Source organism: Triturus cristatus, chromosome 4_1 (genome assembly GCF_964204655.1).
Source record: "Triturus cristatus chromosome 4_1, aTriCri1.1, whole genome shotgun sequence".
NCBI classification, from domain to species: Eukaryota; Metazoa; Chordata; class Amphibia; order Caudata; family Salamandridae; genus Triturus; species Triturus cristatus.
Genome location: NC_140585.1, coordinates 51020852 through 51040666, shown reverse-complemented (window position 1 = coordinate 51040666; position 19815 = coordinate 51020852). Strand labels below are relative to the sequence as shown.

The window sequence follows — 19815 nt, the reverse complement described above, 5'->3', positions numbered from 1 at the left end:
GGCAGGGAAGGCACGTACAGAGCGCAGGCCGACGGGACAGGCAGGGCAGGGGAGGTACGGACAGAAGGCAGGTCGACGGGACAGGCAGAGCAGGGGAAGCACCGACAGAGTGCAGGCCGACGGGACAGGCAGAGCAGGGGCAGCAGGGACAGAGTGAAGGCCGACGGGACAGGCAGGGAAGGCACGGACAGAGTGCCGGCCGATGGGACAGGCAGGGAAGGCACGGACAGAGTGTAGGCAAACGGGACAGGCAGAGCAGGGGAGGCACGGACAGAAGGCAGGCCGACGGGACAGGCAGAGCATGGAAGCACCGACAGAGTGCAGGCCGACGGGACAGGCAGAGCAGGGAAGCACCGACAGAGTGCAGGCCGACGGGACAGGCAGAGCAGGGGCAGCAGGGACAGAGTGAAGGCCGACGGGACAGGCAGAGCAGGGGATGCACGGACAGAGTGCAGGCCGACGGGACAGGCAGAAAAGGGGCAGCAGGGACAGAGTGAAGGCCGACGGGACAGGCAGAGCAGGGGATGCACGGACAGAGTGCAGGCCGGCGGGACAGGCAGGGCAGGGGAAGCACGGGCAGAGTGCGGGCCGGCGGGCCAGGCAGGGCAGGGGAAGCACGGACAGAGTGCGGGCTGACGGGCCAGGCAGTGGCAGTCTGTATGTCATGTCTACAGATGAAATCTGTGAGTGCCCAGAGCACTGCAGGGGTTAACGGCTCCCCGAGGAGGTGTGAGGAAGACGAGGCGGTGGTGATGGGGGGAAGAAGTTAAGATGTGAGGCTCGGGGAAGGGGTGTGCCTTCAGACCCCGCTAATCTTATGGCACGGAAGGGGCTGGGTCAGGCATCTTTAGCACAGAGACCACCAGAGAGGGCAGTTCAGTCTCCAGGTCCCTGCAGGAGACAGTGGAGAGGTGGAAGGACCCCGAGCACGGGTGGTCAGGCACTGGAGGCTCAGAGGGACAACCCCGGACCGCAGGAGGGACAGAGGCCAGGGGAGCTACCCCCATCTGATACCACCGGCTGGTACCCAGAGCACAGGAGACAGAGGAGGGGCGAGTGTCCAGCCTGAGAGTGAGACCGAGGGGCGACGGAAAGTCCAGCGAAGGGACGGAGAGTGCATCCAGAGACGGGACAGGCGGTTCTGACCGAGACAAACAAGGGACGAGGAAAGCCTCTCGGAAGCGAGCCGGCACCTCAAGGGAAACCAAGGACACCTGAACCCGCGGTTCAAACCAAGAAGGGCCGCGGCCAGGAGGGCTGGTGAGTGGGGAGGCGATCAGCAGGCTCGGAGACCAGCTCTCTGGAGAAGAGGTCTCACCGGATCTGAGAGGAAGACTCCCCGGATCTGAGAGGAGGACTCCCTGGATCTGAGAGGAGGACTCCCTGGATCTGAGAGGACTCCCCGGATCTCTGAGAGGACTCCCCGGATCTGAGAGGAGGACTCCCTGAATCTGAGAGGAGGACTCCCTGAATCTGAGAGGAGGACTCCCCGGATCTGAGAGGACTCCCTGAATCTGAGAGGAGGACTCCCTGGATGTGAGAGGACTCCCCGGATCTGAGAGGAGGACTCCCTGGATCTGGGAGGTCCCTCCTAAAGGGCCCACTCTTTGGGAAGAAGTTCCCAAGAGAGGACTTCGTGGTTCTTGAGGAGACCACCAGGAAAGAAGTACATTGATTTGTTTCAGGCCACCAGGAAAGGCCTGCTTCGATTTTGGAGAAGGCGTCCTCGCTTTAGTCAAAGCCCTCTTTTTGTTGAACCGCCGCTATGACCCACGGGCAGGGCCTACAGGCAATGAGTGAACTGCACAATTCCAGCATGGACAGTGGATATGAGGGTGACTACAACTATCCAGATGGCATGAGCTACAACCCTCACGACAATGAGACTGAGTGTGAGTACAATGATTGGACGCCCACCCACGTACTCATGCCCACCATCTACATCCTCGTCTTCCTCCTGGGCATCTCAGGTAACGGCCTTGTGCTCTGGACCATCTACCGCAACCCTGAGAAGAGGCGCTCAGCGGACACCTTCATCGCCAGCCTGGCCCTGGCCGACCTAGCCTTTGTGGTCACGCTGCCCCTCTGGGCAGTCTACACTGCCCTGAACTACCACTGGCCCTTTGGCTCCTTGGCATGCAAGCTCAGCAGTTACCTGACCTCCCTGAACATGTATGCCAGCGTCTTCTGCCTCACCTGCCTCAGCTTCGACCGCTACCTTGCCATTGTGCACTCCTTGACCAATGGGCGAATTCGCTCACGGATCAGCGGCCTGGTGGCCACAGGCGTGCTTTGGGTCCTGGCTGCCATACTTGCCCTACCAGTGCTGGTGTTCCGTGGAACGGGCCCTGGGCAGGAGCAAGCGGAGAAGACCAGTTGTCTCATGGACTACGCCAGCGTGGCCGGCAAAGCCACTGAATTGCACTGGATGGTCAGTCTAAGCATCTTGTCCACCCTTCTTGGGTTTGTGGCACCCTTCGCCGTCATGCTGACCTGCTACGTCTTCATCGGTCGGACCATCTCCAGCCACTTCCAGAAGCAGCGCCATGAAGGCCTGCGGAAGAGGCGTCTCCTCAGCATCATCTCCACTCTAGTGGCCTGCTTCGCGGCCTGCTGGCTACCCTTCCACCTGGTGAAGATCATCTACCTCCTGATGGACCTCGAGGTCCTTCCCTGGTCCTGCGGCTTCCACGCCTTCCTGAGCAACATCCACCCCTACACCACCTGCGTGGCCTACGTCAACAGCTGCCTGAACCCCTTCCTGTACGCCTTCTTCGACAGCCGCTTCCGCGAGCAGTGCCTGGCCGTGCTCTCCTGCGGCAAGCTGAGGCCACTGCTGAAGATCCGGCCAGGCTCCCGCCTGGACGACAAGTCAGGCAGCCTCTCTTCCGGCAGCCATGCCGGCAAGCAGTCTGGAGAAACCAAGGTGCCCCCGGGGACCCCGACGGAGGAGACGCTGATCCCATGCAAAGTCTGAGCCCAGAGGCAGGTAAGGAAGAGTCCTGTACCCTTGATTGCTCCTTAACCAAGAGACCAGTTCTTAATGGTTTCTACTGGGCAGTAGAAGCAGGTGGGGTTTTGGACATTAGACTATGTAAGTCAAGTTGAAAAAAGCAAAGGAAGTTCTGCTTGTTAGAAATAGTCCATTCTGCAACCAGCAGACACCATTAGACACCATTAGACACCTATGACCAGGGCTGAGATGTATCTAGAATTAGTTTGAATTTTCCAGTGACATTTGGAACTGGTCACGCTGGATTCCCGGGGAGAGCCCTTCCCTTCTTGAGAATATGCGGGGTTCCCAGTGTCGTCAGCTACAATCTAGCAGCTCATTGATGTGATTAACCCAGGAAATGGTGACTAGGTTAAAATTATTTTTGGTATTTAGCATAATAAGGGGAAACATGTTTTTCTTCACTTGCCAACAATTATCTCTAGTCTAATGCATGTACGTCGTAAATCATAAATGTGTAATTACGTAAAAACCAGCATTGCTCTAGTGACGTCACGTGTCCCAATTCCACCCTATTTTCCGTGGCGTGGTGTTATTTGCACCTCGCACACCATAGCGTTCAATAAAAGCACTTGTATTTGCGGTGCCCTGCTACAGTGAACGTATTCTTTGTGAAGCGCTCTGCTGCTTCTTGGTGCTACGTCCCGGATATGTACAGCTGTGGATCCGGGATATGTACAGTTGTGCTATGTGAAGCGCTCTCTGCTGCTTCTTGGTGCTAGATCTGGGATATGTACAGCTGTAGATCCGGGATATGTACAGCCGTGCTATGTGAAGCGCTCTCTGCTGCTTCTTGGTGCTAGATCCGGGATATGTACAGCTGTGGATCCGGGATATGTACAGCCGTGCTATGTGAAGCGCTCTCTGCTGCTTCTTGGTGCTAGATCCGGGATATGTACAGCTGTGGATCCGGGATATGTACAGCTGTGCTATGTGAAGCGCTCTCTGCTGCTTCTTGGTGCTAGATCCGGGATATGTACCGCTGTGGATCCGGGATATGTACAGCTGTGCTATGTGAAGCGCTCTCTGCTGCTTCTTGGTGCTAGATCCGGGATATGTACAGCTGTGGATCCGGGATATGTACAGCTGTGCTATGTGAAGCGCTCTCTGCTGCCTCTTGGTGCTAGATCCGGGATATGTACAGCTGTGGATCCGGGATATGTACAGCTGTGCTATGTGAAGCGCTCTCTGCTGCTTCTTGGTGCTAGATCCGGGATATTTTAAACGCATGTGGGGGCAGATTTACAAGCCCCTTGCGCCACTTTTGCGCCACTTTTAACATGGGAAAAGTGACGCAAGGGGCTTGTAAATCTGCCCGTGGTGTTTTAAATGTGCTCTGTGCGCAGCTCTTTAATGAACACTTCATCACAGCGCATTAACCGCCCACGACGTATGCATACAAACATCCATCCGAGGACCAGACACCCAGCCAGGCGCACCTCAGCTTGCCTTGCAGCAGCGCCCCGAGCAGCTCGTTTGCTGGTTGAGGCTATAAACACGGGCGAATTCGCATGGATGCGACACGATAGTAAACCAGACCCCAATAGAAGAAAAATCGGAGAAAAATCGAAGTGGCATTGAATCTACCGATTCCATCCTGAGAAGAGTCGGATATGAAAGCGAAAACATGACTTCTCTCCAAGTGAATGTGAGGACTTGAGTTGAATTACCTCACTTGCCTGCAATTTGGATTCAGAAACGTTGCCATCAATCAGCCACGCAGCATTTTAGAAACTTTGACACGACCCAGGCATTATTGACAAAAAACCCGCATTAGATTTTCAGTTGTCTTGAAGATCTCGAGGTGCAAAGAAATGTACTGTTTGGTCCTGAGGAGAACCCTATATTGAAGAGGGTTCGAAACACGTCGACCTGGCGTTCTTGATTGCCAAACAAACATTTTGTAAAATGATTGGTTGTTGTGCATTTTTGTGAAGTCTGTACTGTTTAGATTGGAAGGTTTATAATTTGGTTCGTGCACAAAGACTAGTAGCCAAAATTGTATGTTGTTGGGTTTGGCACCTTGGTCTATTTAAGTGATTGAGTTGGCAACAGACCAAGGGAGTTTGTATGAGTTGAGTGAGTGTGGCATGATATTAGTATGGTAGGAAGCTTGTGGGTGCGTGAATTGGTGTGAATGAGATTGGAGAGATTATTCCAGATTGTGTGACTTTTGTTCTTTTGTACGTTTTTGTAAAAAGTATGGTCATGTTTTGGTAATATAGTATATAATTGTTGAAATGTGATTCTTAAAAAAAGATAATACTAAATAAGAAAAATTATCTAAAATAAAAACTATTCAATAGATCCGGCTGTCATTGATGAGTGGTCTTGCGCCGTATTTTAACTTGTTTATTAAGGACTATCAGTACTGGCACCTGCATTGTTTTTGTTGTTTTAGAGCAGACACAGGCACTCGGGCAGCAGGCCTGCTGTTGATGGGAGGGGACAGGCAGACACAAGCACTCGGGTAGCAGGACTGCTGCTGATGGAAGGGGAATGGCAGACACAGGCACTCTGGCAGCAGGCCTGCTGTTGATGGGAGGGGACAGGCAGACACAAGCACTCGGGTAGCAGGACTGCTGCTGATGGAAGGGGAATGGCAGACAAAGGCACTCGGGCAGCAGGCCTGCTGCTGATGGGAGGGGACAGGCGGACACAGGCACTCGGGCAGCAGGCATGCTGCTGATGGGAGGGGACAGGCAGACACAGGCAATCAGGCAGCAGGCCTGCTGTTGATGGGAGGGGACAGGCAGACACAGGCACTCGGGCACCAGGCCTGCTGTTGATGGGAGGGGACAGGCAGACACAAGCACACGGGTAGCAGGACTGCTGCGGATGGGAGGAGACAGGCAGACACAGGCACTCGGGCAGCAGGCCTGCTGCTGATGGGAGGAGACAGGCAGACACAAGCACTCGGGTAGCAGGACTGCTGATGATGGAAGGGGACAGGCAGACACAGGCACTCTGGCAGTAGGCCTGCTGCTGATGGGAGGGGACAGGCGGACACAGGCACTCGGGCAGCAGGCATGCTGCTGATGGGAGCGGACAGGCAGACACAGGCACTCAGGCACCAGGCCTGCTGTTGATGGGAGGGGACAGGCGGACACAGGCACTCGGGCAGCAGGCATGCTGCAGATGGGAGGAGACAGGCAGGCACAGGCACTCGGGCAGCAGGCCTGCTGCTGATGAGAGGGGACAGGCAGAGACAGGCACTCTGGCAGCAGGCCTGCTGCTGATGGGAGGAGACAGGCAGACACAGACACTCGGGCAGCAGGCCTGCTGCTGATAGGAGGAGACAGGCAGACACAGTCACTCGGGCAGCAGGCCTGCTGCTGATGGGAGACAGGCATTCACACATCTCTCAGGCTGCTTAGGTGAAAGCTTTAAGAGCTGCCTAGTTTTCCTGCCATGTGAAAAGCCTCTAAGGAAACCCAGATGCGACGGGCCCTCTAAAAGTTCCTCCAGGAGATGAAGCCAGAGACATGTAAACAATTAATATATGTATCGATAAATTAGATCTATCCAGAATGTGTTACAAGCACACTTATATGGCTTCACACTGTAAGGTTTTGAGAAGGCTGTGGGCTCTTTGAAACTAACATAAACATGCACTGGCGTGCGCCTGTACAGGAACACAACCCTGCATGTTTGAAGAAATGAAAGACCATGCTTGCGTTGTCCCTGCTGCCTGCCCCTCTTTACGTTTCACACTGGAACTCCACTTACAGGCGCGTCACTTTGCGTGACTTTCACTCACTTTGCGTGCCTCTAGTTGATCAGACTGTGTATGGAGCCCCGGCTTTACTTGGGGTTCTAAGAGGCTTGGGCTTTTCGAGCCATATTTACGACCCTGGCAAACAACGCAGCACAGCACCCAAAGTTGCTGCGCTGCGTTGCGTGACAAGGAGCGAGAAGGACAGCGCCATATCCACAGAGATACACTCTCCTCCCCTCTCCCTAGCACTGGCGCACAATCAGGCTGCCGTGCGCCACACACGTTTGCACCATAGTGCATGGGTGTCTATGTGAGTCTAGCATGGGTTTGTACTGGAATGATGCCCTTCCGCTACAAAATACTATACCTAGGCAAGCTGTAAAACTTCCCCCTTGGCATGTGTCTGGTACAGTGCAGCACGCATGCAGAGTCAGAAAAGAAAGGAGAATTTTGGAACAGAAAGGTCAGTTTCTCGGTTTTACGGCTGCTTCAGAGCGGTGTTCATTTTTGGCACAAACCCCTGTCCAGTATTGTTAGAAGATAGGGTTTACCATCAAAAAGAGCATGACTGGTAGCAGGGGAACGCCCATGTAGAACCCATGAAATGCTCCCCTGACACAGAGTAACGCAAACCAGCACTTTGCGCTACTTCGACTTACTGTTTTGCGCTGGAAAGAAAATCAAAATAAAAAACGCTTTGGCGCATTAATATTCGGCGCTGACGTCAACTTTCGGCACCAAAACCATTAGCCCTCGAAGGTTGATTGACGCTGCTGCACCCGCCCCTCTGCTTCTCATAGCGCCTCGTTACATCGCGCCTAAGAATCCAACCGACTCTTCCCAGTCCCTGAACTCGTGCGCAGGACGCCTGCTTTGGGTGAATGTTTAGTGACTGAATAGGTCCCTACGTCGGGTCCCCCAAAGCTCTCAGCTAACACCCTGGCCGCACAGGGAGCAGGAGGGAGAGCTGGGTGGGTTACGGGGGGGTCCTTTAATAATTACTATTTCAGTTTTCAGAATCCACAGCGTCTCATACTCAACCTACCTTTGTTCCATGTTCTTTGTTTCTACACCAGCGCACTCAGGAAAAATAATGAATATCCTGTAATAAGCCTGTAGTCGTAGACGTGTCAAGCCCCTCACACCTTGCGAGGTCTGTGAACGTCTGAGGGGCACTTCAGAGGGGGTGGTCCCAGTCACAGCGCCCCCTCCTTGCCACCCATCTCCAGATCTCCCTTAGAGAAACGACCCCATGAAATCCTTAAATGTTAATACATCCTCTTTTTATTTAGCCTATGGCAAACTGGCCAGGAAAAGTGATGCGACGTCCCCACCTACTGGACAAAATCAGCACTGAGCCTGAGTACTAATTTCCTTCATGAAACATTTGATTCTTCCCAGGGGGAGTGACATGCTGCTGTCTGCTTTCACTTTATGGCAAGACTCCCAGAGAGGGAGAGACGCTCTGCCGAGGAGGTGAAGCTTTTATCCCTCGGAGCCAACATTTTAAGAGCTCAGCCCCGCAAAAGGAGCTGGGATAACAAGAAAGGGTTCCAATATCAGAGCTTCCTGTGCTCAGAAGTTTCTATGATAGGATAAGGTTCTTACACCAGAGGGGTTCTGATATCTGCCTCCCTGTTCTGGGAAGAGTGTTACATCATCAAATGATTGTCTTGATCCTGAGAGAGGTCTAATATGAGATCTCCCTCTCTCTTCTTTCTATTCTCAGAGGAGGCTCTGATGCCACAGAGGGTTCGAGTCCTTCCTCTCTTAAGCAAACGTTTCTATTCTCAGAGGAGGCTCTGATGCCACAGAGGGTTCGAGTGTTTTCCTTCCTCTCTCAAGAAGACGTTTCTATTCTCAGAGGAGGCTCCTTCATCAGAGAGTGTCTTGTATCAGAGGAGGTTTTGATGTGCTGCATGAGACAGCCTTCTATTCTCAGAGGGGGGTCACCAAGCAGAGGGGGTTCCAACATCAGGCCTTCCTGTTCTGGAAGGACGTGTCTATGATCAGAGGAGGTTTTTAAACCAGGGTGGGTTCCAAGAGCAGATCTTCCAGCCTGAGAAGAAGGTTCAAATATCACAGCATCCTGTTCTGGGGAGATCTGTCTATGGTCAGGGGATGTTCTTGACCCGAGGGGGATCGGATATCGGATCTTCTTGTTCTGAAAAGACATTTCTATTCTCAGAGGCGGGTCTTTTGTGAGAGGGGGTTCCCTTATTAGGGGTTCTTAAATGGAGGCGACAGTGCGCAAGAACCTTCTCTCACGAGAGCACATTTTCATACCAGAGGGGGTCCCTATATCAGACGAGAGTGTTATGTTGGAGCAAGCTTCTGTAACAGAGGAGGGTGTTTGTTGGAGGGAGCCCCTGTATCAGAGGAGGGTGTTAGTTGGAGCGAGCCCCTGTAACAGAGGAGGTTGTTATGTTGGAGCAAGCCCCTGTAACAGAGGAGGGTCTTATGTTGGAGCGAGCCCCTGTAACAGAGGAGGGTGCTAGTTGGAGAAAGCCCCTGTAACAGAGGAGGGTGTTATGTTGGAGCGAGCCCCTGTAACAGAGGAGAGTGTTTGTTGGAGTGAGCCCCTGTAACAGAGGAGGGTGTTTGTTGGAGTTAGCCCCTGTAACAGAGGAGGGTGTTATGATGGAGCAAGCCCCTGTAACAGAGAAGGATGTTAGTTGGAGCGAGCCCCTGTAACAGAGGAGGGTCTTATGTTGGAGTGAGCCCTTGTAACAGAGGAGGGTGTTATGCTGGAGCGACTCCCTGTAACAGAGGTGGGTGTTAGTTGGAGCAAGCTTCTGTAACAGAGGAGGGTGTTATGTTGGAGCGAGCCCCTATAACAGAGGAGGGTGTTGAGGAGGGTGTTATGTTGGAGCGAGCCCCTGTAACAGAGGAGGGTCTTATGTTGGAGCGAGCTCCTGTAACAGAGGAGGGTCTTATGTTGGAGCGATCCCCTGTAACAGAGGAGGGTGTTAGTTGGAGTGAGCCCCTGTAACAGAGGAGGGTGTTAGTTGGAGCGAGCCCCTGTAACAGAGGAGGGTGTTATGTTGGAGCGAGCCCCTATAACAGAGGAGGGTGTTGAAGAGGGTGTTATGTTGGAGTGAGCCCCTGTAACAGAGGAGGGTGTTATGTTGGAGCGACTCCCTGTAACAAAGGAGGGTGTTAGTTGGAGCAAGCTTCTGTAACAGAGGAGGGTGTTATGTTGGAGCGAGCCCCTATAACAGAGGAGGGTGTTGAGGAGGGTGTTATGATGGAGCGAGCCCCTGTAACAGAGGAGGGTCTTATGTTGGAGCAAGCCCCTGTAACAGAGGAGGGTCTTATGTTGGAGCGAGAACCTGTAACAGAGGAGGGTGTTAGTTGGAGCGAGAACCTGTAACAGAGGAGGGTGTTAGTTGGAGCGAGCCCCTGTAACAGAGGAGGGTCTTATGTTGGAGCGAGCCCCTGTAACAGAGGAGGGAGGGTCTTATGTTGGAGCGAGCCCCTGTAACAGAGGTGGGTCTTATGTTGGAGCGAGCCCCAGTAACAGAGGAGGGTCTTATGTTGGAGCGAGCCCCTGTAACAGAGGAGGGTCTTATGTTGGAGCGAGCCCCTGTAACAGAGGAGGGTCTTATGTTGGAGGGAGCCCCTGTATCAGAGGAGGGTGTTAGTTGGAGCGAGCCCCTGTAACAGAGGAGGGTCTTATGTTGGAGCGAGCCCCTGTAACAGAGGAGGGTCTTATGTTGGAGCGAGCCCCTGTAACAGAGGTGGGTCTTATGTTGGAGCGAGCCCCAGTAACAGAGGAGGGTCTTATGTTGGAGCGAGCCCCTGTAACAGAGGAGGGTCTTATGTTGGAGCGAGCCCCTGTAACAGAGGAGGGTCTTATGTTGGAGGGAGCCCCTGTATCAGAGGAGGGTGTTAGTTGGAGCGAGCCCCTGTAACAGAGGAGGGTCTTATGTTGGAGCGAGCCCCTGTAACGGAGGAGGGTGTTATTTTGGAGCGAGGCCCTGTAACAGAGGAGGGTGTTATGTTGGAGCGAGCCCCTGTAACGGAGGAGGGTGTTATTTTGGAGCGAGCCCCTGAAACAGAGGAGGGTGTTATGTTGGAGTGAGCCCCTGTAACAGAGGAGGGTCTTATGTTGGAGCGAGCCCCTGTAACAGAGGAGGGTGTTATGTTGGAGGGAGCCCCTGTAACAGAGGAGGGTGTTATGTTGGAGCGAGCCCCTGTAACGGAGGAGGGTGTTAGTTGGAGCGAGCCCCTGTAACAGAGGAGGGTCTTATGTTGGAGTGAGCACCTGTATCAGAGGAGGGTGTTATGTTGGAGCGAGCCCCTGTAACAGAGGAGGGTCTTATGTTGGAGCGAGCCCCTGTAACGGAGGAGGTTGTTATGTTGGAGCGAGCCCCTGTAACAGAGGAGGGTCTTATGTTGGAGTGAGCACCTGTATCAGAGGAGGGTGTTATGTTGGAGCGAGCTCCTGTAACAGAGGAGGGTGTTATGTTGGAGCGAGCCCCTGTAACGGAGGAGGGTGTTAGTTGGAGCGAGCCCCTGTAACAGAGGAGGGTCTTATGTTGGAGTGAGCACCTGTATCAGAGGAGGGTGTTATGTTGGAGCGAGCTCCTGTAACAGAGGAGGGTGTTATGTTGGAGCGAGCCCCTGTAACGGAGGAGGGTGTTAGTTGGAGCGAGTCCCTGTAACAGAGGAGGGTGTTATGTTGGAGCGAGCCCCTGTAACAGAGGGGGGTCTTATGTTGGAGTGAGCCCCTGTAACAGAGGAGGTGTTTACACCATATCTTTGTTATCGGTGAAGATTTTTCCAGGAAAGGGGGTTCTTATATCCCTCTCCCGTGTGTCTCTAATAGAGTTTCCAGGTAGCAAAGCACCTCTGTATAGAAGAGGCGGTATCCATATTATATCGGGGTGCAGTTATTGTAACAGGGGAACTTCTTATAGCAGGCCCTTGTTAGCACAGGCTTCTATATCAGAGGGGAGGTTCCAACACCAGGTTTTTGTTTTTAAATCAGAGGAGGTTCATAGAACAGCGGGGATTCATATATCAGAGAAGACTTCATACAAAAGAGGAGGCTCATATAATATTGGGGGTTCTTATCTTAGAGGAGGGTCAGATAAAGGGGTTCATAGGTCAGACGAGGTTCGTATAAGAGAGGGGGTTCTTATATAAGAGGAGGTTTATATAATAATATTGGGGGCTCTTATGTCAGAGGAGGTCCATGTAATAGTATTAGGGGTTCTTATGTCAGAGGAGGTTCATGTAATAATATTGGGGGTTCTTATGTCAGAGGAGGTTCATATAAAAATATTGGGGGTTCTTATGTCAGAGGAGGTCCATGTAATAATATTGGGGGTTCTTATGTCAGAGGAGGTTCTTGTAATAATATTGGGGTTTCTTATGTCAGAGGAGGTCCATGTAATAATATTGGGGGTTCTTATGTCAGAGGAGGTTCATGTAATAATATGGGGGGTTCTTATGTCAGAGGAGGTTCTTGTAATAATATTGGGGTTTCTTATGTCAGAGGAGGTCCATGTAATAATATGGGGGGTTCTTATGTCAGAGGAGGTTCATGTAATAATATGGGGGTTCTTATGTCAGAGGAGGTCCATGTAATAATATTGGGGGTTCTTATGTCAGAGGAGGTTCATGTAATAATATTGGGGGTTCTTATGTCAGAGGAGGTTCTTATAATAATATTGGGGGTTCTTATGTCAGAGGAGGTTCTTATAATAATATTGGGGGTTCTTATGTCAGAGGAGGTTCATATAATAATATTGGGGGTTGTTATGGCACAGGGGGTTCATATAATAATATTGGGGTTCTTATGTCAGAGGAGGTCCATATAATAATATTGGGGGTTGTTATGTCAGAGGGGGTTCATATAATAATATTGGGGGTTCTTATGTCAGAGGAGGTCCATATAATAATATTGGGGGTTCTGATGTCAGAGGAGGGTCTTATAATAGACGGTGTTTCATAACAGGCCCTTGCTATCAGAGAACGGACTGACATCACATTTCTTCTCATCTGCATGTTCCTGTAAACGAAGATCAAAGGTTGTGCACATAAGAGGCATAAATAGAAGCTCCAACTTCTGAAATAAAAAAAGGGATTTTGTGGTCTGGCTTTATAAGCTCCAGAGCTGCTTTTCACTCATTCTTTTGGGGTGTTAAACCATAGGTCTCGTCATAAAATAAAGTAACACAATGGAACACAACATCCAGAAGAAGGTCCACTTGATGAAGTGAAGGTTGAAACATTGTTATCCGTTTCTTCTCGTGCAGTTTAGGAATGTAGTGCCTTATATGTGTGTTGTCCTGTTATTAGGGATTGCTAAATCCATTCACAGTTTGGGGCCAAGTAGGTTTGCATGTCCTAAACTATTCCCATTTTTGTTTTAGCTGTATTTTGTGGCACATGCCTCCATCAATAAAAATGCAAGCGCCATTCATGAAGGGTGCCAGCCCTTTTCTACCCGTGCAAAGAGCGGTGGAAGTCTGCGGGCACACTCCGCCACAATAAGCGTGTAGGGGCGTATTTAATAACCCAACACTGATATCACACAGATGACTCCTGCTGTAAGACCCCCTCACACATTTATTGAACCCCCACTCCTTTGTTCTGAATACCAGGCACCCCCTTTTTTGGCTTACAATAAATATGGCTCCACTGATCTGCTCAAAGGCCCAGAACTGTAGATCTCAGAAACCTTCTACCAACGTTTACCCCCGCACCCCAGCTTTACCCCCTCCCTAGCGCTTCCTGCCTTCGGCTCTGCGCCGCTATGTTGGCAAATGACAGTAGTGTGTGCCAGGGTACCTCTATCCCCCCTCCTCAGCACTCTGCGCCTTTGCCCTTCCCACGTGTGTGTGACCCTCCCCTCCCCCATCCCTAGCGCCGCCATGTTGACAGCAGTGTGTGCCAGGGTACACCTCACCCTCCCTCTCCAGCACTCTGCGACCTTGCCCCCCCCCCCCCACCCTCTCCGTGTGTGTGGCCCTCCACTGCCCCTCCGCCGCCATGTTGAGAGCAGTGTGTGTCAGGGTACCTCTATCCCCCCTCCCCAGCACTCTGCGCCTTTGCTCTTTCCACGTGTGTGTGACCCCCCCCCCCCCAAGCGCCGCCATGTTGAAAGCAGTGTGTGCCAGTGGGGCCCTCTGCCCCTCTCCCACCCCAGCACTCTGCTTCTGTACTCCCACCCCCAGCACTCTACCCATTTGCTCTTCCGCCGTGTGTGTGGCCCTGCACACCCCCTCCGCCGCCATGTTGACACCAGTGTTTGCTCACTTCTTGCCCCTCTTGTCTGTGTCTATAGATCTGACCTCACTGTTTCTCTTTGCAGATTACTGGCCCCCCACTGTCCGTCCAGCTGAATCAGCACAGACAACCACGAAGCCTTTTATGGATGCGGCAACAGGCGCTATAAACCCGGAGTCCTGCTGGACGCTATATGTGCCTGGCCCCGGGCCCCTGCAGTGCAGAACATTGGGCATACGCCGAGCTGGACCGCTGGCATGTAGGGCACCAGAACCCAGCAGAGCCCGGAAATGAACCGTGCTGGACACGTGAGCCCAGCCGGACCCGGACATGAACCGTGCTGGACCCCAGAACCCAGCAGAGCCCGGAAGTGAACCGTGCTGGACACGTGAGCCCAGCAGAACCCAGCACACTGCAGAAGGTATCATGCCAGGCGCCAGATCGCTGTTTACCCTGCACCCCTGGCACACCGAGAAACACGCAGGACCTAGCACACTGGAATGTGAGACAGCACACGCCCGCCAGACAAGTATCCTGGCATAGAGGGCACCAGAACCCACTGGATACACAACACAACTGTGGACTAAAAAGCTGCAGTGAGTCCAGGCCACAGACCCCCTTTGAGCCCAGGCCACTGGCAATGGTGGGCTAGCTTCAAACCCCCTCTGATCCAGGTCACAGACCCCCTCTGATCCAGGCCACAGACCCCCTCTGATCCAGGTCACAGACCCCCTTTGATCCAGGTTACAAACCCCCTTTGATCCAGGTCACAAACCCCCTCTGAGTTCGGGTGACAACCCCCATCTGAGTCCAAGCCACCGACTGAGTCTAGATTGTTGACTGTTCCCCATGTTGAGCTTCAGACCCCCTCTGAATCCAGGCAACAGACCCCCTCTGAGTCCAGGTCACAGACCCACTCTGAGCCCAGGCCACTGGTATGGTGGTCACCGATGGCATCTAGACCAAAATAATGCCATCACCACAGCACTGCTGAACCCAGGTCCTTATCACGCTGGCACCAGAACCCTCCTGATCCCAGAACCCTCCCATGCTGGACACCAAAGTACTGCAGCGCCCAGAAGCCCACACTAGGTGCAGCAGAACCCGGTCGAACCTAGAACCCTGCCGTGCTGGCGTCCCACAGGCTTGACCGTCAGTCCTTACTAAACCAACCCCACCAAAGACTCTCCATGAACCCCCTCACAAAACCCGGGCCTCTGTCTTGCTGGGCACAGGGGCACCCGGCCGCACCCCTCTGAAAACAGAAAGTGAAGTGTTGGGGGGGGGGGGGGGCAGAGACCGGCCCATCCAGGGTCCTGTCCTGGATTTTGCACTAAGAGGGGAAGGGAGGTCAGTGGGTGAAGGGCAAAGACTGACTTACTCTTGAGAGCACTGGATGCCCAGAAGACAATTTATGATGAACCTGTGAAGGACACCTACTCCTGAGTCAACTGGTGTCTCTGAAACCGGCGATGGGGGGGCAGGGGGGTTCAGTCACTCATGGCGCAGATTTGATTCGTAGACTACTATTTCATTGTTGATGTATGTTCTCGTCCATGTTGTCAAACTATCATACAAATTACATATATTTGGCACTTTTTAGTTCTGCTAGCAGATAGGCCAACGATTGAATGGGCATGGAGTCTGCATTATCATAACCCAGTCACCAGAACGCCCACACGTTGGCAGTTTGATAAGTCCTGCACTTCTGAGTGAATAAGTCTTTGGTGCTTTCAACCCTGCAGTTTCCAGTGGTCCCCTAATGCCACCTAAGCGCCTAGATGCCAGTCAGTCGGAAGGGCGCACTATACAGGAACCTCAGCCATCGGGTGGATTATAAAAGGCAGAGCTTTCTGGTACCCCCCCCCCCCCCCCGCCCCCCCCAAAGTCGCACACAGCAGAAGGGAAACGCGATCCCTTATACACTACAGACTCGAGAATTTACACGGAGGTGCAAGAAACCTCTCCTGCCAAATGTTTGCGCTAACCTCCCCCCCCCCGCCCCCTTACCTAGCCCCACCTCCCTTGCATACGTCGATCTTGCTTTAATTCCTCCCGTGCTTTCTTCTCCTTCCACATTTGTTTAGTTTTCTCTTTAATTTGCCCCCTCATCCCCCAGTTCCCGTTCCTTCATTCCCCCCGTTTCTGTCTCGCTCACTCTTGAGTTGAATCCTCCGGGACCCCTGGAGTGCCTTCACACATCCCCGTCAATGAACCCAAACGGAGCAGGAATTTATGGCCGAGGTGCGTAAACATGACAGGAGCCTGGACTGAGCCGGCGCGCGCCCGGGGGTCCGCGAGGCAAATGGGGGCCGCAGAGAGGGCTGGGCGTCTAAAAACCCTCTCAGCGTGAAGGGCGGTCTCTTCTCTCGGGGTAGGAGTGTCGCACGGGGGGTGTGCGTCTCGGCAGCACCCGAAGAGGGTCTCGTGCGTCCAGCAGTAGCCCGGAGACTCTGCAACGGTGAGGGGCGTCTCTGCTGTACACTGCAGGGACATCTTAAGGATTTGGGGGGCCGGGGCTAAACCTATTTTAGGGGCAACTGTATGGAACAGCTTGGATAATATGATCCAGTTTCAGCTCTTTCGTGCCCTCTTTGGCCAGGTAACTTACAGTGCAGGGGCACACGCGACCAGATACTAAGGGGCATATTATCAAGGCAGGAGATACAATTATCGCCGCTTTAGCGGCAGAAAACGGCCGCTAAAGCGGCGATAATGGGCTTGATAATGTGCTCTATGGAAGCTCAGGTTAGATGTCCTTCACATTTTATCGCCTGTCTTGATAATATACCCCTAAATGTGTTTACATCCAATATTCAGGGATAGTGACGTGTTTTCCATATTGTCGCGCAGCAACAGCTCACTAATATTACCGCCAATAATCTCTGTGGCCCCCTCCCATTTCTCATATGTGAGGGCCTGTTTTGATATAAAATAAAATTTTTATATGTATGTTACATAAACTCAACATTACTCTGCAAAATGTCTGTAATAACTCTCACACATCACCTGCATTAAAAACAACTAATTAAAGAATTATTCAAGGTCATTAGAATGAGACTGCAGAACAGAGCTGGCTCTACCAGGGGCCCCCTCAAAGGCAGGGGCCCTGGGCCAGAGCCCACTTGGCCCATGCCTTAAAACATCTCTCGCACACTGGGGAGGTCTCATAGGTTCTAGCACCACCTGACAGTCTCTCCTTCTAAAGGTCTCTCTGCTGCACACTGAGGTGGTCTCATAGAGTGCAACAGTACTTCTGACGCTCTCCCATGGTAAGGGGTGTCTCAGCTGCACCTGAAGAGTTTCCGACACTCTCTCCTTATGAAGGGGTCTGTTCTGCACACTGAGGTGGGTCTCATAGAGTCCACCAGTTCTTTTGACACTCTCCCATGGGGAAGGTGTCTCTGCTGCACCCAGAGTGAGTCCCGTAGACTCAAGTAGTACCACTGACACTCTGCTATTGAGGGGGTGTCTCTGCTGCACATCTAGTGTGTCTTGTGGGCTCCAGCGATACCTCTGACACCCCCACCCCTCGGAAGGGAGGTCTCTTGAACAATGAGGGGGGGGCTCTTGGACTGCAGCAGTACCTCTGACACTCTCTCCTTCTAAAGGTCTCTCTGCTGCACACTGAGGGGGTCTCATATAGTGCAACAGTACTTCTGGCACTCTCCCATGGTAAGGGGTGTCTCAGCTGCACCTGGAGAGTTTCCGACACTCTCTCCTTATGAAGGGGTCTGTTCTGCACACTAAGGGGGTCTCATAGACTGCAACAGTAATTCTGGCACTCTCCCATGGTAAGGTGGTGTCTCAGCTCCACCTGGAGAGGGTCTGACAGTCTCTCCCTCTAAAGGGGTCTCTTTGGCACACTGAGGGGGGGCTCTTGGACTCCAGCAGAACCTCGGACAGTCTCCCCTGCCGGGTGGGTAGTCTTTGCGGGACTGGGAGAAGGTCTCCTGGGCTCCAGCCCTCCCTCGAACACTCTCCGCTGCCGAAGGGCTCTCTGCTGCTCTCTGAGCAGGCCTCAGGAACCTCAGTATTAACCCTGGCACTCTCTCACGGTAGGGGGCAGTCTCTGTTGCACCCGTAGAGCGTCTCATGAGCTCGAGAAGTACATCTAACGACCTTCCATGGCGAGGGTGTCTCTTCTGCACCTGGAGAGGGTCTCGTGAGCTCAAGCAATCCCTCTGACACTCACTCCCCATGTTATTTTGTCTCAACTGCACCCAAGAGGGTCTCCCGGGCCCCAGTAGTACCTCTGACGCTCTTCCATGGTGAGGGGTGTCTCTGCTGCACCTGGAGAGGGTCTCATTAGATCAAGCAATCCCTCTGTCACTCACTCACCCATGTTAGTTTGTCTCAGCTGCACCCAAGAGGGTCTCCCGGGCTCCAGTAGTACCTCTGACGCTCTTCCATGGCGAGGGTGTCTCTTCTACACCTGGAGAGGGTCTCATTAGATCAAGCAATCCCTCTGTCACTCACTCACCCATGTTAGTTTGTCTCAGCTGCACCCAAGAGGGTCTCCCGGGCTCCAGTAGTACCTCTGACACTCTCCCATGGTGAGGGGTGTCTCTGCTGCACCTGGAGAGGGTCTCATTAGATCAAGCAATCCCTCTGTCACTCACTCACCCATATTAGTTTGTCTCAGCTGCACCCGAGAGGGTCTCCCGAGCTCCAGTAGTACCTCTGACACTCTCCCATGGTGAGGGGTGTCTGTGCTGCAGTTGACTGTTGAGTGAGTCTCATGAGTTACACCGGTATCTTCCTGATGTCTCCCTCAGGTCCTCAGTCACTGCCTTCTCCTGCCCTGCTGTACTGATGCCTGTCAGCTCCGTTCATCACCCCAGTATTCTAATGAGTGTGGTACCCTAAATGTCCAGTAGGTGTCACTGCAATACCAGTATATTTCTGCCTTCTCACTCAGGGACTTCCTTCTCCTGCCCTGCTGTACTAATGCCTGTCAGCTCCTTTCATCACCCCAGTATTCTAATCAGTGTGGTACCCTGAATGTCCAGTAGGTGTCACTGCAGTATCAGTATATTTCTGCCTGCTCCCTTAGAGACTGCCTTCTCCTGCCCTGCTGTACTGATGCCTGTCAGCTCCGTTCATCACCCCAGTATTCCTATCAGTGTGGTACCCTGAATGTCCAGTAGAGGTCGCTGTAGCACCAGTGCATATCTGCTTCTAGATAGGCTTCTGTAAAATGTTTAGGATCCTCACAACATTTGTAGATATATTCAAATTATGAGAAATTTATGACATTTCTCAATTTTTGCAGATGTGACATTTTGCACGTTTTACAATGGGACAGCTGAGAATGTCTCATGGGAGACAGACGAGCAGAAACTGTCTTGCTGAAGACATTTTCTCCTCTAAGCCCTCCACCTGCTAGTACCTTGAGTGACTTTAATGTAAAGCATGCACCCACTTTCAACTTCGATGTAAAATACTACAAATGTCATTTTGCAAATCCAAATGTTTGCAGTTTGCGTGAATATTTGTGTGTGATTTCGCACACCATTATCACAATCTCAGTCCCTCGGTCCCTGCCCTAAGCTGTCTGCTGGGCCTCAGGCACTGCCTTCTACCGACCAGCCAGCCCCACTTCACTCTCCTCTCTGCAGATTCATTCCCCACACACCTCCCAAGACCACTGCAGCAGGACCGCCTCCCCTCCCCCCCACCTCCCCAGGCTCCAGCCCTGGATTATGTAAATACTGCCTTAATCTGACGGTTTTGTTCATTTTCTGTTTTTCTTTCGTTTACCATTTTTAATGGCAAGAGTTGCACTGAAATGTATGTTTTTAGAAAAATATCGAATAAAACAAAAAAAGCTAATAGAAATATT

General features: G+C 52.5%; 1 protein-coding gene across 1 annotated transcript; it reads left to right on the top strand.

Moving 5' to 3' along the window:
• The first annotated feature begins 607 nt into the window (after positions 1 to 607).
• LOC146839452 (apelin receptor-like) lies at positions 608 to 19811 on the top strand. Its single transcript, XM_085651502.1, has 2 exons — positions 608 to 2989; positions 14056 to 19811. Exon 1 carries the CDS (start codon positions 1766 to 1768, stop codon positions 2975 to 2977), a length of 1212 nt encoding a protein of 403 aa, XP_085507628.1. The 5' UTR covers positions 608 to 1765; the 3' UTR covers positions 2978 to 2989; positions 14056 to 19811.
• The last annotated feature ends 4 nt before the right edge of the window (positions 19812 to 19815 follow it).